General features: G+C 38.8%; 1 protein-coding gene across 4 annotated transcripts in view; it reads right to left on the bottom strand.

Annotated features, from left to right (window-relative positions):
* CADPS2 (calcium dependent secretion activator 2) overlaps window positions 1–27122 on the bottom strand; it is a 283863-nt gene that overhangs the window by 143001 nt on the left and 113740 nt on the right. For all 4 annotated transcript variants that reach the window (XM_075274223.1, XM_075274224.1, XM_075274225.1 and 1 more), the window contains exons 9-13: window positions 22013–22079; window positions 20376–20484; window positions 18194–18397; window positions 13653–13789; window positions 10230–10417 (exon numbers count right to left, since the gene is read on the bottom strand). In XM_075274223.1, the coding sequence (XP_075130324.1) occupies window positions 10230–10417; window positions 13653–13789; window positions 18194–18397; window positions 20376–20484; window positions 22013–22079 (705 nt within the window). The remainder of the gene's footprint in view (window positions 1–10229; window positions 10418–13652; window positions 13790–18193; window positions 18398–20375; window positions 20485–22012; window positions 22080–27122) is intronic.

Raw genomic sequence — 27122 nt, 5'->3', positions numbered from 1 at the left:
AATTATACCTACAGAAATGCTAGGTGGTTTCTATATAGGTATAATGGAAGAAGGTATAATGGGAGTTTCCCTCTGAGGGCTTTCTGTGAAAAGCATTACATGGGGCCTTAGCCTTAATGTAACTCCCTATTAATCAGTGTTCCTCTTAAGGTGAGTTCACACAGAGTTTTTTGGACTGTATTTTGGTACAGGAATTTGCTGCAAAAAAACGCCTCCTACTGCTAGCCGTGACTGGATGCCAATGCAGTGCACTGGCATCCAGTCATGGTATTCCGCTCCGGATTAGGCCCAAATAAATGGGCCTAGTCGGGAGGGAGTGTCGCGCTGCAGACGCCCGCGGCTGATTCAGCTGCGGAATCCGCAGCAAGATAGGGCAGCTCGTGGGAAAAAATGCTCGCAGAAAAAAGAAGTTGAATGGCTCCCATTAAAGTCAAAATCCGGACCAAAAAAACCCTGTGTGAACTCAGCTTTACTAAACTCCCCTTCTGCAGTCTGAGTGCAGACTCATCTCTCTATAGAACACAATTTAAACTTCTCATTCTCAGCCACAAAGCACTTCAGTCCTGCTCCTTCCTACATCATCTCCCTCATCTCTATCTACCACTTTAACTTTGCTTTTTGTTATGCCAAAGACCTAAAACAAACTGCCTCAATCATCTGAATACCCGACTTCATTCTCCTATACTCTCTTGCATTACACCAGTTCTCTGGAATGTGCTACCACAGGCAATCCGAATTATACCCAGTTTTAAACAGTTTCAAACATGCCCTCAAAATATATTTTTAGGCTGGCTTTTCACATTCTCCAAACAAAAACTCTTCTACATTTACTCTCCCTGAACTAACGCTTCTGTTTAAACTCCCTTCTACATATCCGTATTTTCTCAGAATCGTAAAACACTTCTACAGATTGAGTCAGTTTCTCACAGATTGCAAGCTCTATTGCACAAAGCCCTGACTTGCTCTGTAATGTTATATGTATATGAACCCCGTGATTTATAAAGTGCTAAGGAAAATGTTGACCTTATATATATATTTTTTCATATATTATTAGTAGAGATAAGCGAACACTAAAATGTTCTAGGTTCGAAATTCGATTCGAACAGCCGCTCACTGTTCGAGTGTTCGAACGGGTTTCGAACCCCATTATAGTCTATGGGGAACATATACTCGTTAAGGGGGAAACCCAAATCCGTCTCAGGAGGGTCACCAAGTCCACTATGACACCCCAGGAAATGATACCAACACCCTGGAATGACACTGGGACAGCAGGGGAAGCATGTCTGGGGGCATAAAAGTCACTTTATTTCATGGAAATCCCTATCAGCTTGCGATTTTCGCAAGCTAACTTTTTCCCATAGGACTGCATTGGCCAGAGTACGGAATTCGACCAATCAGCGCTGGCTCTGCTGGAGGAGGCGGAGTCTAAGATCGCTCCACACCAGTCTCCATTCAGGTCCGACCTTAGACTCCGCCTCCTCCGGCAGAGCCAGCGCTGATTGGCCGAAGGCTGGCCAATGCATTCCTATGGGTATGCAGAGACTCAGCAGTGTTGAGCCAGCTCTGCTCAACTACACCGTGTGCCGGTCAGCCCATCAGATGTAGCAGAGCCGAGTGTGCACAAGGGTTCCAGTGCACCCTCGGCTCTGATGTAGCAGAGCCGAGTGTGCACAACGGTTCTAGTGCACCCTCGGCTCTGCTACATCTGATGTAGCAGAGCCGAGTGTGCATAAGGGTTCTAGTGCACCCTCGGCTCTGCTACATCTGATGGGCTGACCGGAACACGGTGTAGTTGAGCAGAACTGGCTCAACACTGCTGAGTCTCTGCATACCCATAGGAATGCATTGGCCAGCCTTCTGCCAATCAGCGCTGGCTCTGCCGGAGGAGGCGGAGTCTAAGGTCGGACCTGAATGGAGACTGGTGTGGAGCGATCTTAGACTCCGCCTCCTCCAGCAGAGCCAGTGCTGATTGGCCAGAGTACGGAATTCGACCAATCAGCGCTGTCCAATGCATTCCTATGGGAAAAAGTTTATCTCACAAAAATCACAATTACACACCCGATAGAGCCCCAAAAAGTTATTTTTAATAACATTCCTACCTAAATAAAGGTTATCCCTAGCTATCCCTGCCTGTACAGCTATCCCTGTCTCTTAGTCACAAAGTTCACATTCTCATATGACCCGGATTTGAAATCCACTATTCGTCTAAAATGGAGGTCACCTGATTTCGGCAGCCAATGACTTTTTCCGATTTTTTTCAATGCCCCCGTTGTACGTAGTTCCTGTCCCACCTCCCCTGCGCTGTTATTGGTGCAAAAAAAGCGCCAGGGAAGGTGGGAGGGGAATCAAATTTTTTTGGAGTTTGCCACGTGATGTTCGATTCGAATCGAACACATCGAACAGCGTGATATCCGATCAAACATGTGTTCGATAGAACACTGTTCGCTCATCTCTAATTATTAGTAAAGGGTATTTTTTCATCAGCTACAATCCACTTGTATTTGACAATGGATGAACTGTGTATGTATGCCTCGCCAAATCCCTTTCTTAGTCCATCAGACATGTATGAAGCGAATATACTCCATTCACACATAATATGCTTATTTTCCTTTTATATTAACAGGCTCTGAATTAACGAAACATTATGTAGACTTCTTTTGTATTTTATCTGGAATTAATAACTATAGAATTAAAAGAGTAATCTTTAACAAAAAGTGAAAAACCCTTGAAATATGAATAAAAGCAATAATGTGAACACAACTAATAAAAGGTTCAAGACACTTTCTGTACCTGCCTTGCTAGTAAGCCTTTTCTAATAAGAAAGAGAATGAACACGGCACTCCTGCATCTGTCCAAGGTGTTTAATAGGGGTTCACAGACTCTCTGGATTGCTACAATTGTCTTTATCTACATCAGCAGGACATACAAAGCTAAAATGTTTGCCGATAGGACAACCTTGAACTATGAACTTTTGTAAGATATCTTGCATGGGAAATTTTCTTCCACCTTTCATCTCAATGCTGCTGGAAAGTAGTTGAGTGGGTGAAGGTATTGTAAGCTTGTGTATGAGGCTGTATCGTTGTTCTTCAGACTATTTGTGTTTTCTGTCCTTGGTTCTTTTAATACCCTGTCCCTATAATAATCAGAGCTTTTCTGCAGCTCTGGATATGCTCACTAAAATAATAATAAAAAAAACCTCCTAAAAAGTATTAACTCATGATCCACTGCAAGTCACCATGTAAACAAAGCACTACTAAAACTGATAGAAGCTCCTGCCACACAGTATGCAGCCAGTGCTGGGGCAGCTAATGCTCTCACTTAAAAGTAAGGCTAGGTTCATACAGCGCTGCATGCGGTTTTAATTGTAGTAATAAATAATACGTTAGTATACATGTGAGATACATATGAACAGCCATTACAATTGTAGATTTCTGGTTTATTGTCCATTAATATACTGGTGAGATGCATAGTAACATGAGCTACTCATTGCTGAAATTAAAAACGGCATGCAAAAAAAGCATTGCGTAAACCAAGCTTCATTAGAAATAACAGATCACTTTCAAGTGCAGGAAATTGCATTGTGATTATTTACTTATTGGTATGAAAAAAATTTTTTTTTTTTAGAAACTACATTTCAGGACTAGAGAAGGTCGATTCACCTATCCTTTATTTATACTACTAGTTTCTGCCTGCGACTTCGTCTGCGTGTTGTTGGCATCGATGATCTGCCTATATGCAGTAAATTGCTGCCGTTGATGGTTTGCCTGCTCCGGCGTTTTGGCAGCTCTTAAGCTGTCCTGCTGCTGAACTTGTTCCTCATGCCGTGCTTGTGACTGTTCCGGAATCTCAGCAGCTCGCTAGGAAGTCCTATAATGAGAGTGTTGTTGGTGTCGGTGACCTCCATGCTCTAGCGTTTTGGCAGTTCTCAAGCTGGCCTGCCTCTGAACTTGTTCTTCGCACCATGCCTGTGATTGTTCCAACATCTCAGCAGCTGGCTAGGACGCCAAATAATGAGTGTGTTGTTGGCATTGATGATCCGCCTGCTCCGGCATTTCAGCAGCTGTCAAGCTGGCCTGCCGTTGAACTTGTTCTTTGCACCGTGCCTGTGATTGTTCTGGCATCTTAGCAGCTCGCTGGCACACCATATAATGTAATTCTGGCTACTTTCATAGCTGTAGTGTTTTAGAATTTTGAAACAAATTAGATTTTCTTTTTCCTGGCATGTTTAAAACTAGCAAACTGCCAATTTGGATTAAAGGTGTTTTCCCATCCAGTGAGTCAACACTGCCTGGAGCATATCAGACAATATGCAAATGCAGGTACAGAATGGACTGAGGGTTAGCTGAGTGCTTACATAGAGAGATAACAAACCTGGCTTTATCAAAACCTGAGATAAGCAGCTGCAAGAGCAGTATAATATAGTATGTGAACATAAATTCATAACAGTGATGAAGCCATATCATTACTGGGATAAACAGTAGCCTATGTTTTAATCAAGGTTACAAATTATCTATGTGCCAAATTTCATTCAAATCCGTTTAGCGGTTTTTGCGTGATTCAGGAACAAACACACAAACATCCAAACTTTCACATTTATAATATTAGTAGGATCTGTCTACAAGGTGTTTTCCCAGAAGGATTTTGGCTTACTCACAAACTTTTTTCTTCCATCCACATCTAGGGAGATTAGCTACAGTGCCATGGATTGTAAACTTCTTGATCATGTTGTGCACTGTGGACAAAGGAACATCAAGATCTCTGGAAATTGACTTGTGACCATTAGATTGTTTATACCGATAATTTTGGATCTGAAGTCCCCAGACCGTTGTCTTCGCCACTTTCTGTTCACCATGCTTAGTCTGGCACACATTATATGCTTCATATACAATGAAGTGCACTAAAACTGCATGCTGCAGCACTGCTCTGCCTCTATGACAATGGAATGGGTGCACTTGAATGGATATACAACACAGACAACTACAGCTAGTTAGCTATTTGACTGAGCAGAGCACTTTGCCTATGTCACAAAAGGCAAGAACCCCCCCCCCCCCCCGAATCTTGCAAATATAGTACAGAGGAATGAAACTAATGTTTTATTTGATACAGCGCAGTATTATTCGCCAGTCTTCTGACTTTCTTCTCTATTTGAAAGTTTCAGTCTTATTTTTAACATGACCCTATGATGGATCAGAACAACAGACAAAATAGAATTGGTTTGAAACTTTTATTTTGCCAATATGTGTTTGCTCAACTTTTTATTGAATTTGTTTTAGCCAAAGTCAAGGGTGGCTTGAAAAGGAAAGAGTAAATATACAATAAAGCAAGCTCTTAGATTTCTCCCTTCAACTAAATCCACTCCTGGCTTGACTGAAAAACAAAAACAGCAGCTTTTCTGCAACATGTGGCCTCAGCCACAAGGTTTTTTTTTCCATGCAGTAAGTTATCTTATGGATAGGAGATAGCTTGCAGACGAGGAAAGTTTCGTCCGCTGTTCGAAAATGGAGAGAAGGATGGGCACATGCAGATAAAACAAACCCCCTCCCTCATTTGGGAAAGCTTTCCCCAAGACTTTGGAGATTGTCTGTGGTGATGTGTGCCCATTCAGCCAGAAGAGCATTTGTAACCGCTTCCCACATCAGTACGATGGAAGTTAGGATGACAAAATATTGTATCTAAATCAAATTTAATTTTAGTGATTAATTAGGTATTTTACCTCGATTACGATTAACGGCAATTATTTATGTCTCATGCCTTTTACTGTAAGAGTATGTGTTGGGTAAACCTCGTGAGATTTGCCTTGCAAAGTTCCCCCCAGCGGTTTTGTTCAGACTGAACATGGCTGAACTGAGACTGCTATTATATTGTAGGGTGCCTTCAGACCCCAGAGTATAATAAGCACAGGCCACTGGAGTTCAAATATAAAAGAACAGTGTTACTTACTTCTGCTGGGTTACTCCTCCACTCCATGCTGGCATTGGGTCTCCTGTCTGACGTCAGAGTCACATGGGTTACAAAGTGTGATGCTTACACCTATGCGTCAATGCTATGTCACATCAATCAGAAGAACTGAAAATGGCAAAGAGTCATACTGGAGCCCAGTGGACACTTATTTTTGATCACGTCCCATGGGCCTCCGCTTATTATACTCTGGGATCAGTAGACTGCAAAGTATAATAAAAGCAGTTTTGATTCGGGCATACATGGTCTGAATGAAACAGTAGTTGGAACGTTGCAAATATTGTAATAGGTGAACCAAAATAACCAAAGTGAAGAAAATCACATCAGTTATCCAATATTGATGTTCAGTTTAAATTTTTCCAAGCCCTAACAATAAGTAGAATCTAACCTTTAATGGCACCAATAAAAACTATAGCTCACCCAGGGGCATAACTTCTGTGGTAGCAGCGGCAGCCACAGAGCCCAGGACATTAGGGGTCCTGGTGGCAGCTGCTACCGCTGCAGGTTTTTTATTTATTTAATATTTTTAATAGTCCGTTACCTGCTGGAGTAACTCCAGCAGGTAACAGGCCCTGTTTAGTTACCAATCCTGGCTCCTACTCATGACTGCCAGCGCTGCTTCTTCTGCGGAGACTGTGAGCAGGAGCCGGGATCGGTAAGTGAGGTTGCGGGCCCAAAATCCCCACAAACATTATCGTTATACTGGAGGAGCTCTTTTCAGATCCCTCCTCACACAGTAAAATTATTGTAGCGCTAGGAGAGGTGACGGAACATAAAAAAACACTGTTCCTTCCCTCTCCTGGCTCCAGCAGGCTTTCAAGCCTACTTGGTGACGTCACATAAGCTGGGGCCTGCATCTTTATGCATTGTGACGCAAGTTCTGGCTCAAGTGATGTCTCTTCCATCATTGAAGCTGGCCGACATCACTGGGGAGTGCGCCGGAGGCAGGGAGAGATTACAGATTATTATACTCTGGGTTCTGAAAACATAAGTATAATAACCATTCATGGGTGTCCACAATTGGGCATAATAGTGTGTGCAGGGGCCACTATGGGGCATAATAATGTGTGCAGAGACCACTATGGGGAATAATACTGTGTGCAGGGGCCACTATAGGGCATAATACTGTGTGCAGGGGCCACTATAGGGCTTAATACTGTGTGCAGGGGCCACTATAGGGCTTAATAATGTGTGCAGGGGCCACTATAGGGCTTAATAATGTGTGCAGGGGCCACTATAGGGCTTAATAATGTGTGCAGGGGCCACTATAGGGCTTAATAATGTGTGCAGGGGCCCCTATAGGGCTTAATAATGTGTGCAGGGGCCACTATAGGGAATAATACTGTGTGTAGGGGCCACTATCGGGAATAATACTGTGTGCAGGGGGCCACTATGGGGAATAATACTGTGTATGAGATATATATATATATATATATATATATATATATATATATATATATATATATATATATATATATATATTTTTTTTTTTAATTTTTATTTTTCAATTTTTTTTATTTTTTTTTTTAAAGAAAGAAACATAGGAATGAAATTAGCACAGGATTATTTCTGCACTATTTGCTGTTTATATCAGACTACAAGAACACTTCCACACACATTTGTTCATTGTTCCTCAACCAATCCAACACTGTTGAAAGACCTTATATAAATTTTATTTCAACTACCTTCCTTTTCACGCAGATAGCTCGCAAACAGTGACTAATCTATCAGAAATGGTGTAAGAAAAAAAAACCCCACAGCAAACTGTATATTAAGAACTAGGGACTTTACTACTACAAATACTAAAAAGCACAGACCTCCACAGAATGATTAAATGACTTACCACTGTGTTTACACGATCATACATACCAGCATAGCTTTCATAGATTCTTCTAGACATAAGTACTCCACTATCTTTTGACCAGTCATGAACTAGAGTATACTTCATTGTAACCTCCAGCATGTAAACATCCACCGAGGTACAAATCACTACTGTATTGATAAACCATGGATACTTAGATGCTGATATTTATGGAGTCTCATTTATATTCTCTGATAAATACAAACACCATTGTAAATTTGGATTTTATAGAAAAAGTGTGTTGCAATGTGTAAAGAGAAAGAGTGGTGACAGCTATGAAGCACATAACTTGCCACTTGATATCAAACCAGCCACAGTGCATTGTAGGGGACAATAAGCTAAGGATAGATTCATATGACCAAGGTGTAGAATGGGTGGGACAAACAGTCATTTCTCACGGCTGTCTTGCACCCGAGGGTCACCCATGTCTACAGACGCTCCATACATATCAGTGAATGGAGGGATCTGTGAAAACGACCAAAAATAAGACATAACCTATATTTTGATGATCCGAGACAAATAACAGCAGCCATGTGAATAGCCCCCATTCAGTGACATTGAATAATGGTCATGTGACTCACAAACAGCATTCTTTTCACTGTTGTAGATTAAGACCTACTGAATGTAGATTAAGAACCATCATCCTTTAAAGAAGTGCAACAGATGCACCATTTCCTTTTAAAAGAACTTTGTTGTCAATAAGCAAGTGAGGATCAAGTGCAATGGGAGCGTGTCCAAGGACTCTCTCTCTTCAGGTTTGAATCACCATCCAACTACACTAGATTGATAGCCACTTTCTATCCTACTTCTATCCCGCCGCTTTTTTAATACCTCCATACATCTGCCAATTCTTCAAAGAATTAGTGCATCTTTTGGACTAACTTAAGGTATGATGGTGATGTGTAATGTCCTCTATAACGCATTGTGGATGATTTCATATTGCATTTCCTGGTGACAAACTTCATTTAGCCACTTCTATTTGTTACTCATATGACAAAGCAGTCTATATACTGACATTACCTGCAGAATAGATAATTTGGAATAGCTCAGGTTCTATGGCACTGTAACTCATCATGTACTTCATCGTGGGGGACCTGTCACAGCTTCTGGAGCTGATCCAGTTGCCAGATACTGTATAAAGAGTATATGGTCAGATGCAGCACTGCGTTCTTATTCAAGTGAACGCAATCTCCCAACACCTTTGTTATGCTCCATATACTCTAGTGAAAAAGTATCAGAGCTGCTTCTGTCTGTATACTCTATATGCTCTGTGTGATTCTGAACTGCTGCAGTTATACTGTGAGCAATCACCAGTATGAAATGGGGAGACAATATACTGTGTGGGGTGCACTGATGCACCATTAGTGCCCCTCCACACACAGTATAATGATCCTGAATGCCACTGACACAATAAGAAGCACTTTATAGCCCACCGCACAATATAATGCCATTTTAGTGCCTTCCCCCACAGAGTAATGACATTTTATTGCCCCCTACATAGTAAAATGCCAACTTAGTGGCCCCCCAGCAATATAATGCCATATTGAGTCCCCACCACTGTATAGTCCCATATTAATATCCCGCACAGGGTAATTTCACATTCGTGCCATCCACACAGTATAATTCCATGACACTGTATAATGTAAGTACTGTCATCCATAAAGCAGAACACCATGCTAGTGCCCCTATACTAGTTACATTGACTTTTACTTGACCATAAAAGAAGATTAAATTAGCTATAGGAAATAAGTAAAGAAATTGAGCATGCTTGACCTAAGATGTAATTTCATTGGGCTTTTTCTAGTGACATTTACAACCTTGGTAGAATTATGATTGTTGTTTCTGGTATATGTTGTTTCTGGTATATACAGTTACTACTACCTAAGTACGCTAACCATCAGCAAAGAAGAAGGTTGTTTCTTATACATTTTCCCTGAGTATGGCTTAACAGCAGTTGATACCAGTGAGTACATTGCGTGGGTGAGTGGAACTTATCTTCCATATTGATAAGTGGTGCAGCATTAGTGTTCATGAGTATGTGGACTGTTTGGGTTAGTAATGATACTTAACTTGAGGCCTCACTTAGGGGCAAAAATGACAATGAGCTGCTGAGTAGTATGTGCCTACACTGAAGATGTAGACAGGTCAGCCATGAAATTCTGTGTATAAAAGAGATATAAAGGACGAGATAACATGGTAACACGGTGTTTCATTTCCATATATATATATATATATATATATATATATATATATATATATATATATATATATACACATATACATATATATACATATAGTTAATAAATCAGTTATGCAAGCTACAGTACATTTCTCAATTAGGATTATATTAATTTCTGAGGGTCAATTTTTCACTATAGTTGATAGTACAATGAATTTTGCCTCCTGATACCTGTTTCCATGGACATGAGAAGCACAGAACGCAAAGCTGTAATGAAGCAGCGTTGGGTCTATCACAGAACCCGTCTCAGCATGGTCAATCAGTTCTTTAAGGTAGCAGAGATGACGATGACAGCCACGTACACCATATCGCGCACAGTATTCGTCTAGTACAAACACTTGACCAGGACTGAACCAACCCTATAAAGAAAGTGAAAATTATAGAATTAATACCCAGACAGACAAATAGGTTCTAATGACCCGCTAAGTCGCTAAACTGAACACTTGCGATTCAGGCTAAGGCCCCACGTTGTGGAAAGCAGTGGAGAAAAAAAATGCTGCTTTTTACACTATTATCAAAGTGAATGAGATTTTGGTTGATCTCATCCACACATTGTGAAGAGCTGTAAAGCTGCTTTTTTAAAATGTGTTTTTTTTTAAAAAAACCAAAAAACAAAAAAAAAACCAAAACAAAAGCAGCAAGTTAATTTTAGCTGTGGAATTTCAAGTGGCTTCCCTATAGATTTAATAGAGGAAGGAAAAAAAATCTGAGAAACACAAAAAAAATTAAAAAAAATGTAATGAAACACAGTGTGGGGGAAAAAAACAAATGCATTTTTGCTGCATTTTCCCATCTGGGGCCTCAGCTTTAAAATATATCTACTGAATAAGGAATTTTAAGATTCTTCTAGGTTAAAACGTACAGTAACAAAAACTAAAGAATACATGGGGTGATATTAAGCTGTGGACTGGTGTTTACTCAAACAAGACATTGCTGCTACAAAGCGTACAGAGCTTCCTACTTCCAGCTTTGAGCACTATAAAGTTTCTTAAACCTGATCTTTATCATCTATTGTAAAGATACAGAATTGTCATTTCACGCCTGATTATATCTTTCATTAAAAATGCAGGATTATTAGCAGTAAATTCAATGGGAACTAGATAAATCCTTCTACAGTACTGCTTGAAGAAGTCTGCCAGAAGTGGTCATCATGGAAGAACTGCAGTCAAAATGGCAAATCTTTGATAGGGTAGTAAGGCCAAGTAACTCAATTATGCATAAAAACATAGGAACTGAGGTGCTGAAAAATATCAGCAGGGGCTTGAGACTCACAGCCAAATATTTTAAATTTTGGCTGTAACAGGGGGCAGTTTACTTTCTGACAGACTGTAGATTGGTTCAATGATGAGCCTCTACAGGCAACAAGCAAGCATGGTGGACTTTTCTTGCAAGTTGGGGGCTGCCTTTAAAATATATATCAAGATATTGATTTGATATAGATTACTCTTTTGTGTGTGCACTTAAGCTATTAACACTTCTATTCTTTAAAGAGTGTCTGCCAGCTGTAAATTGGTTATAAACCTAATCCTAGTACCTTGTAGAGGTGATTCTATAGTCTCCAAATATGGTTCTGTTATTCAGACTTGAGCCCCCTTTGATTATTACCCCTATCCCTGCTTCATAACTCATACTATACACTAAGATCATTTTGTAATGTAGTACATTTTATATTTTCAATTGACTGCAGCAAAGTGTTTAAAGGGTTATCCAGCTTTTCAAATCTAATGTTCTATCCAAAGAATAGGACATCAATGTTAGATTGGTGGGGTTTGCCTGCTGAGACCCCACAAATCACCTGCTACCCTGTGCCTACACAAGCTGCAGTGCTCCCTTGCCATACTTTTTAATAACAGTTATGACTACTCACCTGATGGCCCCATAGACTTGCATAGGAGAGCGCTACAGTACTCACAACCTTGCTTTATAAAAAGTATGGTGAGAGAGTGCTGTAGCTCACGCCATTCAGGGGAAACGACTCACCTGCCAGGTTTCTGAAAGTGAGACCCCCACCAATCTAAAATGTATGTCCTAAAATGTTTGTATGCTCTTTAAACAGCAGTAATTGGTACTATCACTTATTGAGACGGTTAGCTCCTGAGTACGGTTGAGCCAATCTTGAGATTTCAGGATTGTTTTTAAAATCCGTTTTCCCATCATTTTCCATTCGAACCTGATCCCAATGAACCTGATCCAATGCAAGGGCGGGGAGACGTGAGTGCTCCACTCCCAGTACCCGCCCACACTCTCCTAAGTCACAAGCCCTGCCTTCTTCCTAGGTCTGTAACACTAACCTGGGAGGCGTGGGCAGCGAGGCGAGAAGAGGAGCGAGAACAGCGGGGACTGGACCAGCAACAGCACTTCTGTGCAGGTAAGTGTTAGCTACTAGAGATGTTAGCTAGTCTCCCATTAGAATGAATGGAAGCAGCCAACGCGCAGGGGTTTAAGCGGCCGGACGCCGGCACAGGCTGTGTGCCGGCTGCATCCATTCATTCCTATGGAACCTAGCTAACAATGTTAGCTTTTCCCACACTGCTTGGCCAGTAGCAAAGCATTGTGGGAAATAACCTCCAACCTCGATCCCGCCTGAAAAGATCGCTCAACCCTACTCCTGAGCCTATACCAGTTGCCCTAGACTCTATACATATATATACATACAGTACATGTTAAAATCTCATCTGTCAGTTGGCAGCGTGCTATGTCTTAGGTGCTACCAAACAATGCATCTCCAGTTGTACACCGGCTCATCGGTGTCATCAACAATGTTAATATCAACTCATTGTCTAAATCAGGATCTACAATGGCATATAATTGGTTGTAGTACATACATACATAACAGAATATATATATGACCGCACCAGTATAGGGTGCTCACCAATGGGAAAAGGATTTGTCACGTTCAATATAAGACCAAAAAAGCAGTCGGCACACCAAAAATTGTGAAAAAAGTGAAGGAGGTTTAATGCCTCATACTTCTTCATATATGTGTGTGTATATATATATATATATATATACACATGTATAAACATGTATTACATGAAAGGGTGCAATGTAACTCCACTTTTTTTCTGGCCATCTGCAGCTTCCCCTACTAATAATTGCTGATAAACTAGTCTTTTTATACACACACACACATATACATATATATATATATATATATATACATATATATATATATATATATATATATATATATATATATATATATATATATATATATATATATATATATATATATAGCAGCATTAAACCTGCTTCACTTTTTTCACAACTTTCGGTGTGCCGACTGCTTTTCTGGTCTTATATTGAACGGGACAAATCCTTTTCCCATTGGTGAGCACCCTATACCGGTGCGGTCATATATATATTCTGATATATATATATATATATATATATATATATAATATATCCGTTTAGAGCCTACTGCTACACTAATTTTGAAGTAGCAACACATACATTTTTGCAAACATGATTATCATATTTGGTTATTTATTTCAAGAAATTCTTCATCAAAACCTGGTTCCTGAGTTTGGAAAAAGCACGTTTAAACAACTTTTTTACTTTAATAAATTTTATTGAGCCATCATTAATAATTACCAGACAAGAATAGGAGTCATTTAACCTATGTTCCAAGGTTTGCTGCTGAAGTACTTTAAAGAGGGAAGCATGATCATATCTGCAAGGATTAGCAGAAATAAACTCATCCATCCCATGCCTTTGCCCACGATCTGTATCTAAATAAAAAAAAAATAAAAAAAAAAAATGAAAAAACCCATATAATACAAAAGCAAATCTAAGCAATACATGAATGCGTGTACTGAAATATTATATTATATTTACACTTTTATACGCTTTAATTCAAAAACTGATCAACTAGAGCTTAATTCACTGACAACTTGATGATGTGACCTTGGTGCATTTCAAAGCACTTAGCAAACATCTAGGCTAAAAAGAAAACGGTCTGAGAAACAGCTCTACCACATTGCACATTTTCACCCTTTCATTGTTCTGCCTGGAAATATGACTACAGCAGTACAAATAACAATATAAAACACATTCATAACAACTAGCAATCTACTTTCCAAATGGCAAACTAGAGCAGAAATGAACATGTTAGCAAAAGATAGGTCACTTACAGTCTTTGTTTTGTGCTATGCTTTTAATGAGACAAACCTTGGTAGAGTAATGGGAAGTGTTGCATACAGCAACAAAAAAAGGAATTTATAACCTTCAAGCGAAAAAAGGGAAAGAAAACAGAGCAGTACATTTTGAGACTGCACAACTCCTCCATATTGGTCTGTCCTAAATGTCCGTCGAAGGACCAAATGTATTGTTCTTCATAGATACATCAACGCCTTTAGACCCCGCGGGTTTATCAAAAGAGGAGTTGTGCTGATTGCTTTCATTAATGGTACGTTCTGTTAAAAACATCCATGTGAATTATTCAGCACACATAGAAGGAGAAAGCTAAGAGGGTTAGTTTTCCAACAAAACATTAGCTCAGTTTGATACAAAAGTTCATATTGGGTGAGCAATCTGCTTACATTCATCTTCAAATGCCCTTTACAAAGGGGCTTCAGACTCTTTGTCCCTTAAAATTTAAATGTCTTTTTTTTTACATTAGTTATCACAAATGTACGTCCCTAAGTGGACTGTTGAGACACAACACACTACCAACTTAAGGTTTCTAAAGGGAAGAAGACAAAGACTTATTGATCAACACCAATTACAGAATCTGGGCCCTTATAAAACTCCATATTGATCTGTGGCCATGATGCTAACATAATCAGTCACATTGAGAAATTTAGCCCCAGATCATATTGATCCATGTCATGTTCAACAGCCAACTAGATTTACAGACAGAAGAATTATTTCATTCAAGCTGAAAGATGTAGAGCTTTACATTTTTTGGTGGATATCTCTACTATTTCGGATCACATGGCTTTACATTGTCAAAACAGTGAATTCATTTGACATTATAGATTTGAGGTATACACTAGGAAATTTCAAAGCAAAACAGAATTTATTTTCATGCTATGCTAAAAAGTTATTATGATAAAAGTCAGCAAAATGGAAATAAGGGAGAAATTTAAGCTAAAAGCTCAAATACATTATATTAATGACAACTATATTGATATAACACCTATTGAAATATAATTTATGGCTGAACACTTATATCAGCTAAACCACATAAGAAATAACACAATTGATGTAAATGTATGTTATAGATGTTAGAAGGCATTTCTGCAGATTCAAGGGCGTAGTTAGAGCCTAGTTATACCATCAGTTATAAACAACTTTTCATAAATGAATAGCACAGGTGAATATAAGAAACTGTAATATATCCTATTAGAAAAACATGTTTTCCCTTTTCTACTTCTTATACTGCTTTCCTCCTCCTTATCTTCAAATCAGCCTGTTTACATAGGACATCAGTCTCTGTAGGGTTGAGCGATTATGACCAAATGGCGATTACTTGGGCATTTTAACTCAATTATTATTAATGGCAATTTAGGACAAGCCTTTTTAAAGCAACATCCCAAGAGGTGGATTATAACAAAGCCATTAACATCAAACCTCGTAATCCACTGTATCGGCATTCTCTGATACAGTCGATTACTGTTGTGGGGAATGGAAGTCTACCGGAGAAGAATGTGTGTTAGGCAAACCTCATGAGGTTTACATACCTGTTTCATTCAGAACAAACACATCTGAACCGGAACGGCTATTATTATACTCTGGGGTCGCTTCAGAGTCCAGTAGTCACAAGGCAAGACCCAATCAATGGCGCAGTGGCCCCAGATATCACTCAGGAGCCTGGAAGAGGTTGAAGGCCAGCCCTGGAACACAGGGCAGGTGAGTAATAACTTTTTTTTTTTTTTTTTTGAAAGGTTTGCTCACCTCCATGGGCCTTTGCTATTTAAACTCTGTGGAATATAACTACAGTTCCAGTTCAGACATTTTTGGTTCAAATGAACTGAATGGAGATAACCAACGTGCGCAAGTCACAAAAGTTATGGACAGTTCCATTTATTTTTAGATTAATTAATTGCCAAGCCCTTCATCTCTGTATTCATCTAATAAACATAACTCTATGAAGAGTAGAAGGAAGAGGAGACTACTGTCAGTTGATTAATTGCCTCATTTTGTGCAGTGTGGTGTCTTATATTGAAGAGAAACAAAAGAGAAAGCTCTCATTCACAGAATAGCAGCAGCAATTATATGTGTGTCTTTTCCTGCAGCCTCCATCTCAATAGACATGTATGTAAAAAGTAATTCAGCCTGAAAAGTGAAGATAAGGTATATAAGGTAATAAAGTGTATGACAACAATTGTTATATTTATCTGTTCTATTCATTTATGCTAAGTTGTGTAGAATTGGGGAATGCAGAGGTAGCAAATTAATCGCACCTGGGCCCTGGTGCCTCGATGGGGCTAAAGGCACCAGAATTATAAGTGTCACATCATAGGTGCGTGGCCCCGTTTCAAGCTAGCCTCGGTCTCAAGTTTCAAACGCAGACATGATACTAAGCCCTTAAAAGAGAATCTACCACCTCTCTCAAGAATAGTCAACTTACAAAGCACATTACAGTGATAAACATCATAACTTTGGTATATACAGGTATGTCAATGTTGTTGATTTGAATAAAGACAACTCTAAACTATTTTGCAGTAAGGCAGTTGGTGCATTGAGGGAAGGCTTTCAGCCCAGAGAGAACTGCTCTCGAGGCTCTAGTAGAAAAGGTGATGTCATACCAGTGGCTGGATCAACTCTCACTTCACAGTACAGCACAGGAAGAAGATGCTAGTCATCTGAGCAGCAAGAGCAGTGCTGCAGAAACCTCCAGGTCCATAGTGCACCAATTGCCCCATTTTATGCCTCAACACAATTGTACAATTTTCTTACATATTCCTTCTTTACAGCATTCACATTTCGGTAAAATTAACACAAAACCTATACTCTGCGGGTCAGATTAATCACGTTCATGCCAAATTTATATAGTTTTGTTTGTTTTTTTTACAAAAATTCTAAACTTTCCTTTACCATACTGTGACATTCTGAACTTTTTATTATACTTGTATGTGTGGGCCCATGTAAGGGCACTTTTTAGTGGGGCAAATTGTAGTCTCTACTAATACCATTTTGAGTAATGTATGATGTTTAGATCACCATTTATTCAACTCTTTGGAAGAGGTGAAACGACAAAATAACTGTCTCCAGACGAGGGAGGACTATGGCTATCAAGGAAATATTGCATATTTTCACCTGATCTGATGAGTTAATTGTAGTTTTCTGATTCTTCACCTTAATTGGTGATACTCAAAATTAATCAAGATTTTGCTATATGTAATCTTATATATTGAAATTATTTTTCAAATGCTGCACCCCTTGACCTTAGCATTTGCATCTTAGGGTATACTTCTCTTATTTTCTTTATAGGTATATATTCAGCTACTAATGACAGCATATTATTTATTAATTCAGACTACATGGCCCCTGAAAGACTATATGTAAACTTGCTCCGATTCTCCATGTGGGTGGGAACCTTTTATTTTCTTATACAAAAACATATGGTTACCGGCCACCTACAAAATCGGAGCTAGATTACAAATAATCTTCCATGGGTCATGTCTTTTGACTGGATAGATGGATTTTAAAAAGAAAAACACCAAATTGATCAGATGGCATTTAGTATTTTGCGACAGATCTCATTTAAAAGGGACTAAAATATTGATGGTCTTTTCTTAGGATGGGTCATCAATAACAGATTGGTGGGGGTAAGGCATGAACAACTGTTTCAAGAATCTGCAGCGTTTGGATGATCAGTGTGCCTCCTCATTACTTACCTAGCACAGCTCCAGTAAATTGTGTAATAGTTCTGCTTGAATAGGACTGAGCTGCAAGCAGGTCAAGTAACTGATTAACATGACATCACATGGCCTGTGAAGCAGAATTAGCTGATCTGTGTGGGTCTTTGGTATTAGATCTGGCGGGGCCCTGACACCCATTAGCTATTCTTTGATTCAGGTTTTGGCACGTGTTTCATTCTGATACATGCACATATATCAGAATGATCATTTTATAATATTATGATAAACACAAAACACACTTATCTATTTAAAAAATAAATATCTTACTTGGATGAGACGGCTCCACGTGAGCATTTGTTCCTCTGGGATTTGATTTCAGTGCATGATTTGAAGCAATAGGTTTATAGGATTGCCCTGTCGCTCTGTATATTGCCTGTACCCAAAGTACTCGGTCTTGTTCATCATCACTGGCAAAGATCACCGTGTCTCCTTCTTTAACTGCATTGAAAAACCATTGACCTCCCTGAAGACCTACCACACAGAGCAATAAACACGTCTCCTGAGTAGTTTATCAATAGCACGTTAAATGGCAAATTCACTGAAAGTATGTTTTTTGTTTTACACTGGAATACCTGTGTTATCTGTCATTTTATAAATATTACATTAAATAAAATTATTTACCCTTTTTGGATACATTAAAAAAGTTTATGCAAAACAATCAAATATGAAGCTAAACAGAAATAATCCATTTACTAATGAAATTGCTTTCTGAGAGAAGATTTCTCAGCTAGTAAATTATAGACTCACAAAAGCACTGTATGCACTACTCTATGAGTAACTCTACTTCAGAATCTACATTGACATCACTAGTGACATTTTAGGTGAGTGAGACATTGGAAACAGGTATGAATTTAAAGGGGGTTTTCCATCACGGAAACGTATTCCCTATCCCCAAGATACAAGATGATCACAAGAACAGGATGTGTTTTGCTTCCCATTCTGAATGGAGCAACGCACAGAAAGGAACAACCTACTCAATTAATTTCAATGGGACCTAAATATCTTAAGTCAAGCACTCACATATCTCCAGCAGCAACACTGAAATGAAGGGAGTGAAATGCACCTTCTCGACCACTGCTCCATTCAGACTGGAAAGCAAAACAACCCCATTCTCAAGATTTAAGGGGGTGTTAGTGGTTGGTCTTCCAATGCTATGCAACTTATCCCTTGGCCACAATGCTGTAGTGGGAAATCAGTTTAAGAGAACTTCTCATCTCTGCAGACATGTCTCTTTTAGTAAATGCTTGTATTCTGAATGAATTAACCGTTCTATATCATCCTTTCTCTGCATTGTGATATGCATCTTTGATATTCCCCCTACAAATCTATAAATACATTGACAACCGTGTTTTAACCAGCTGGGGCTGAGTTACTACCCATTTATACATAGTCCTATAAGAGCTGACAGTGACAGGCTGTGTAGCAATATACTTATTTAACAAGGTGGATCAGAACACCCAGTTCTCATTGTATACATACATTTCTAGAAGCAATAATAAATATATAAGCTCCATTATTGCAATTTAATGGGGTATACTGTATTTACTAAAAGTATTTGCTACAATAGACTTGCCAGAAGGGCTTGCAGCTTCTCTTTAGCTTCCAAATTTGACCACAACAAATAACCCCTAAACCCTTTAATAAATTAGGGCATTAAGGATGGTAGAGCATAAACCCCTTAAGTATGACTAGGTCACCTAAAATATCACCATTAACTTCTAAGTCATATCATGCCATCAGAAATCTTGACCCTGAAACCACCACCAGGAAACATAACACATTAACCACAAAGCTAAATTTTTAGAGGTGGGTCTGCAAGTATTCAAATGGCAAAGTGAGTATGGAGGGGGAATATGTGCTTCAGGCCAGGCCCCATGTGGCATAAACAAAAGAATTTTACAGTGCCTGATAAATGGATGGGATTCTAGAAAGTCCCATCCTCACATTGCAGAAAAATACCCGCAGCGGAAGTTGTGCGATTTCCAAATCCTTTGCAATTTTGGAAATTGCAGCGAACCAATAATACCTACAGAAACGCCATCGGTTTCCCTATAGGTGTAATTGAAGCAGAAAGTTCGGACAGGAAACCTCTGTGAACTTTCTGTGAAAAAGCATTCCAGAAAAAAACGCATTGGGTTTCTGCCATGGTTTTTCCCACGGAGCTTTTTCCTTGCGGCCAGCTTCCTAGGGCTTTAGCCTTAGAGTTGTCTTATTAGAAGGTCAAGTTAATGTGGATTTTTACCTTGTAATAAGTATTAGACGGAAGATTCTCTGAGTTCTGAAGTGAGGATTTAGGGACTGAAACCATCAATTTTTCCAGTCTCATTTATTTATTGCCTTGGTTGTATTCATTTTATGCAAATTAACAAGGGTACAGTAACTGCATCCCACACGTGATATATATAATACATAACAAGTGTCAAGTACAATTACAGCTAACAACCATTACCTGACTGAGGATCGGTGTAATCCACTGTGTATCCCTCCAGCTGCATCAGTTCCTGGGGTTCTGCTTTCTTTTCCCTGTAGCTACACATAGCAAATGTGTATTGGCTTACCTGTTTAAAAATAGACATGATAAAGTCTTAAAATCTTCACACATATTCTAGGAACTTTCCTGGATATTTAACCATCAATTAATAGGGTTGGGGTTTAATATCCTGTGCTGCTCCTTTGCTTCTAAAAGTATCCACCTGTACCTGTTTCTTATTGTTTACCCTCCATTTTGCAATGACATCATGTAGGTAAGATGCCAATTGAGCCCACTGCTATGACATGACATCATACAGCAGTAAATGGCTGTTGCAATCCTGTGAACAGAAGGATTATGATGTTAAGCATAGGCAGGTACCAGTGGTATGAGAACATTACAGAACAACAAAGAATTACTACAGTAAATTCTATCCCAATTTTATTAATTTAATGATTTAGCCCTCTAAAAACACATTTAAAGGTTATTGACAACCTCTTAAAGAAAAAGGGGCAAATTTATTAAGACTGGTGTATTGTACGTAGCTTATCTTAATGAACGGCTTGACAGGCAAAGGGAGAGGGATTAGTAAATAGGCTATGATTGCTTCATAAATCTGTCAGAAGTTTCAGCGCAGAAATTGAAATATATACCAGATCCATCTTAGGCCACACACAGCAAAAACACAGAGGGGGAAAAAAAAATAAAAAATGCACCAGAATCACATAACTTCCCCCCCCCCCACACACACAGTGTTTTTCATTGAGATCTCGCACAGTTTTCCTCTGCGGACTTTCTGCTCCTATTATATCTATCAGGAAAATGCTAGAGTTTCTGTGGATATACCGTATATACTCGAGTATAAGCCGACCCGAATATAAGCCGAGGCCCCTAATTTTACCACAAAAAACTGAGAAAACTTATTGACTCGAGTATAAGCCGAGGGGGGAAGTGCAGCAGCTACTGGAAAATGTCAAGAATTAAAATGGCCGGAGTTTTTGGGTGCAGTAGATACTGGGTGCTGGGAAAGGGGAGGGGGTGTTTTGGTTGTCTGTCTGCCCCTTCCCTGAGCTTGAGGACTGTTTTTTTTTTCCCCCACTTGGAATTCAGTCTGGCTGAATATAGGGTATCTGCAGTGCTCCTATTAACCCCTCCCGACGGAACAGGAGCACTGCAGATACCCAATATTCAGTAGACCAGGCACTTTCAGACACAGGGATACCTAATGTGTTTGTGTTTCACAGTAATTTTCTACTTTTATATGTATTCTAGGGAAAGGAGTGATTTAGAACTTTTATTTATTTTACTTTTTTAATACATTTTTTTAAAGCTTCTTTTTTTTACTATTTTATGGGAGATTCTAAACATTACTAATGCGGCTGGTCGGCCCCTATTATACCTATACACAAAATGCCAGTGTTTCCGTAGGTAAAATTGATCTGCTATGATTTTTTTTTCTCCAGAAAGAGTACGTATGTGCGTATGTGTTTATTTTTTGCACTGCATTATGGGAACCTTTAATTTAGTACCCTATGACGTGTAAAGTGTGTATCTGTATTATTTAGAAAGTAGTAAGCGCAACATCTACTTCTTTAGATTATAATAATTAGACAAACCTGAACAAGGACAAAGTAACGCTTCTTCCATCGTTTCCAGACTTTCTGTCCCACTGCATATAAATAGCTAGAAAAAAAAAAAAAAAAGGAGACAGTTACAAATACAATGCATTGTGTTAGTTTGTGTGTGTGTGTGTGTGTGTGTGTGTGTGTACCAGTGTTAATCCCAAATTCTGCAACTGGTTAAACTGCTGTAGTGTGATATTTTACCATAGAAGACAATAAAAGCCAATGAATGGTCATTGGAAAAACACTCTTTAATGGACTTTTAATTGATAAAATATGACACTGTAGAGATGTTACCAATTGCAGAAGTTCAGGTAAACTATACACACAAACAAATCATATGTAAATTCCACAACCTTGTCACTCTACTACTATCTTATTGTGTTCGTTTCTCACTTTGGATGCGTAAGGTAAAGTACAATATTAATAATTAACATTGATGAAATTCAATTATTAAATCACCAGAAAATCTCCATCAGAGAGAAGATGTGTGTCCTATTATGGCTGTTCATACCCTAAACAACAACACATCCTCACGTCATTATAATATTACCAATTTTGACTGAGATAAATGCGAGAAAGTCATTTTATTCAATGTACAGTTCTTTACGGAAATGCAATACACAGAGACCCCAGAAAAAGCACAATGTTCTTGCCCATTTGCCTAGTATACCTTAATCTGCATCATCATTTAAAGGGCTTATATATCTTTGGAAAGGCTCGCCGAATATAAATAAACAAAAAGAAGAAAATGCTCAGGGAGACAGTGCCTATCTCTTTGGGCTTTCCAGACCCGTTAAAAGGTCCTCTTTAAGCCAAAAATCATGATCAGCCAAAAATAAGTAAAAAAAACGAACTACTCCTGGTTCCAGCTTTAAACAAATACATCAAAATAAAACTGAAAAAACATAACCTGATCAAAACTTGTATGTGTGACTATACCCAAATGAAACTAAATTTTCGATAAAAGGGGTTATACGGTTTCTAAGATTGATGAGCTATCCTTAGGAAAGGCCATCAATATTAGATATGTGGGGGGGTCTAATACCAGATCACCGATAATGAGGCAGCATGGGAGAGCCGCAATGCTCACACTCCGTACACACTGCAGTGCTGTATGGAGACTAGATACTGTAGCGCTGCCCCATAGACTTCAGTGGAGCAGATCTTATATAGATGGCCTATCTTAAAGGGGCTCTATCAGCAAAATCATGCTGATAGAGCCCCACATATGCGTGAATAGCCTTTAAAAAGGCTATTCAGGCACCGTAAAAGTTATATTAAACTCCCCCCCCCCTGTTTTAAAATAAAACGCTAAAAAAAGAATGTTATCTACTTACGGATCGTGCCTCCGATGTCCTCCGGTCCTGTCCTCCTCCGGCGCTCGCGAACCGACACTGATATAAAAACATGGCCTGGGCGCCTGCGCAGTAGCCGTCATAGAAGCCGCATGCTACTGCGCATGCGCCCAGGCCATTTTTTTTATATCAGTGTCCGCTCACGAGCGCCGGAGGAGGACGGGACCGGAGGACATCGGAGGAAGAAGAGGCATGGATGAAGAAGACGACACACCCTGAATGCCCGCCCACAGTGCATGATGCGTAAGTAGATAACATTCTTTTTTAGGGTTTTATTTTAAAACAGGGGGGTAGTTTAATATAACATTTACGGTACCTGAATAGCCTTTTTAAAGGCTATTCACGCATATGTGGGGCTCTATCAGCATGATTTTGCTGATAGAGCCCCTTTAAGGATAAGTCACCAATCTTAGAGAAAGGTGGGGGCCCTTGTGGTGTAAACTTTACGCTTTGGCTTAGGTGGAAATGTCCAAGAAACAAAATGCGAGTTTTATAGCCCTTGCAATGTATATGAGATTCTGGTGAATCCCATACATACATTTTAAGTAGGAAATACTAATAAAACATAAAATATATCAACACATAAAGCATCTTTAGATATATTAATATATGAATATTACACCCACTTTATATTTATATGTTATCATACAAATTCTAAATTACAGCTAAAAAACCCATGTATAATAGGCACACTTTTCCACATGCTTTAAGGTGTTTACAGAAATCATTTGGTCATGTATTACTAAATTGGTCAGAATGAGCAGTCACTATAATAAGCACATCACTTTCAGAGGATTTCTGTTACATATCCATTATAAAAGAACACTGACTGCCCTCTTAATTCTGTAATCACATGTTTTCACGTGGGATTAAACTAACAAAGACTTTAAGCATCAATAGCACAAAGAGGATATTTGATGAAGACGTGCAATGTGCAATAGTAATTTGCTTTCCCAATGGTGCTCACAAAATAGCCTTAATCCAACAATATGATCCCTTCAGCAGTAGCTTCTCAACACCTGGAGACAACAGCAGAATCTGAAACCTAGCTTTACATAGAAATCACAGAACACCACCATTTAAAGATTTAAAAATGATACACAGCAAGTTGAATTTATATTCACAATCTCTATTGTAAAGTGGGTTCTTTTTGTTTTTTTTTTTTTTTTAAATATATTTCAACTGTGCAATCTGTAACATTACACAGTGAGGGTGAATTTACTAAATATGGTGCATTTATGTGCTTGGCCCTTTTTTGCGCCAAAGATGAACGCCACTGTTGGTCAGAAAACTGGCTTGAATTCTACCAAATCTATCCAGTTTCGGATTGGGGTGAACTTCAATTCTGGTATGTAGGAGTGTAGCTGAATTATTAGAAGAGGCTAATCCTTAAAAGAAATCCCCCCAATATATTAATAGTATACATTTACAAGATAAGAGTTAGTAGTTGTAAGTTATAAGAGTCTAATAATAGGAGTGCATAATTTTATTCATACGAATGTTTCATTCATACAAAAATAACATGACATATTGGCCATTTTCAACAGTAACCACTGACTATCTTGACAGAAAAAAAAGCATTTTGATTTCTTTTTTCAATGTCAAAATGAAGAAATGTAAAATTTCACAAATGACTATGCATTACTATTTTTTCCTTTTATAATGCTTTTGAACATTTTTCAGAATCTTGCAAATCTTGTACTTCCTAGTCACAATACATAACATGAAACACTACGGTTTTGTTTTACTCTGGTGAGAGATATGAAAAGGAATATGGCAATTTATTTGCACCGAGTCCATGCTGTGACAGTTCATGGTTATACTTCAAGATGAAAAATCAGCACTAATGAATAGTTGAAAAACATAATTGTATGCTGAATACTGGAAGTATTCAGCAAAGAAAATGTGGAAAAGGGCAGTTATTACTTCTCATAGACCATTTTGATTTCTCCTTTTTATTCTGAGGAATGAAGCAATCTACAGCTCGAATGGTAAATCCTCTATTTTTACAAGGCTTTATTTGGCTCAGACAATAGACAAAATACGGGAAGAGAAATTCAATACATGTAGCTGCTGAGTCCAGCAAAGGGCTTTCTTAAAGAGAAAAATCTCAGTCAAGGTTGAAAGAGCAATTAATGCAGTCTCAAAAATCTGGGTCATTCTGATGGAGCTGGGTTAACATGTGGCAGAAGTAATCATCCACTTGTGAAAATGATTTTCAGTTCATTCTCAAACACCTTTCAAACACTCATGATCCCATTTAACTGACAACAATACAGGCTATAGGGACCAAATGCCCACAGGCACTTTCAGTCAGCAGCGCACGTTGTACTGACGGCATAAAGAAAGTCTTCCAAAGACTACATTCCATCTATTATTCCTCACTGCAAGATTAAGCCATTTTTTGTTTCTGCTTGGGGAAGAGAGAAGCAACGCAATCAAGATAGCAAAGTAGAACAGGTCATTCCCAGTAATGCAGCAAACACACTACTTACAATCCACTCTATACCAAAGGGGAGACACTTCTTATATATAGATACATGTTATATCGCATCTAGACACAATATATAGTCACAACTGTTGAAGAATAAGAACAAAAGGAAAAATAAATAAATCAATCTTACTTTTCAAATCAACAGACAAGAAAGTCATTTGAACCAGACATATGGAGTCAATGTTGGGTGAGGTCTGAATTGGTTGAACTGTAACTTCACGTAAATTATAAAAAATATATTAACATTATATACTTTAAATTTATTAAAATTCAGCACCAAACTTGTTATAAACCTAAACATAGTATGTTGTAGAAGGGATTCTACAGTTTCCAAATACACCTTTGCTATTCCACCTTGGAGCTCCATTTTCGTGGAAATAGCTGTTTTCTTCATATGCAAATGAGGATAAAAGCACCTTGGTCAGGTATCTAGTGCTGACACCAAAGCCCATGCAGGCTACAATCCACCCCAAAGTACTTTTCACAAGTCAGAACTGGCTTATCGACTCTACATGTCTGCTCTGAAAGAGGAACTTTGGGTTGAATTTTCAGAGTTTTAAGTCCAAACACAAGATGCTGTAAACATTTAGCAGGTCTGATTCCAGTCACATGATGCACCAAGGGAACAGAATGGTGTTATAATTCATATATAAAGGGCACAATAAAAACAAAACACTGCACTGCTCTTTACATAATCTAATATACTAATCTTACTTTTTGTGTTAATACCTAATGCTTTTTGTTAAAGTATAGAAAGTTTTCATTATGCCCAGTCAGGCTTGTAGCTAAAGAGCTATTACAACAGGACTTACTACTGGGCCCTAGTCCCTGAGGTGGTCCCATAACACACAAAATATAAATGACATAATGCAAGAAGACGCCCCATTACATATTTTGCATTAGGATCTACAATCAAATTGTGTTGACTATGATCAATAAACCAGTCAAGAATACTAGACCCTTGAAGACAAGTAGAATCTGAAATGGGCCGAAATTAATTGCTGTTTCATGTACCTAGAAGAGTAAGAAGCAATGGCCGCTGCACAGTTCATATCCCTGTGTGGCAGCACTATCATTTAGATTGGTGTGTGGACATTCCAAGTTGAATGCGCCTGCCCTCATCAGATCAGGGACACTATGCAACTTCAGGCCTGGCAAGCACCTGCATGTTAGACTGGCTGGGAATCCATGGTTCCCTCATCCCTTCAGTGCTCTTTCCTATCTCTTGGTTCAACTTGAAGGATACAAGTCA

The sequence above is a fragment of the Leptodactylus fuscus genome, chromosome 5 (genome assembly GCF_031893055.1).
Source record: "Leptodactylus fuscus isolate aLepFus1 chromosome 5, aLepFus1.hap2, whole genome shotgun sequence".
Classification (NCBI taxonomy): domain Eukaryota; kingdom Metazoa; phylum Chordata; class Amphibia; order Anura; family Leptodactylidae; genus Leptodactylus; species Leptodactylus fuscus.
Note: the sequence above shows the minus strand (reverse complement) of the source record. Positions and strands in the feature narration are given on the sequence as shown.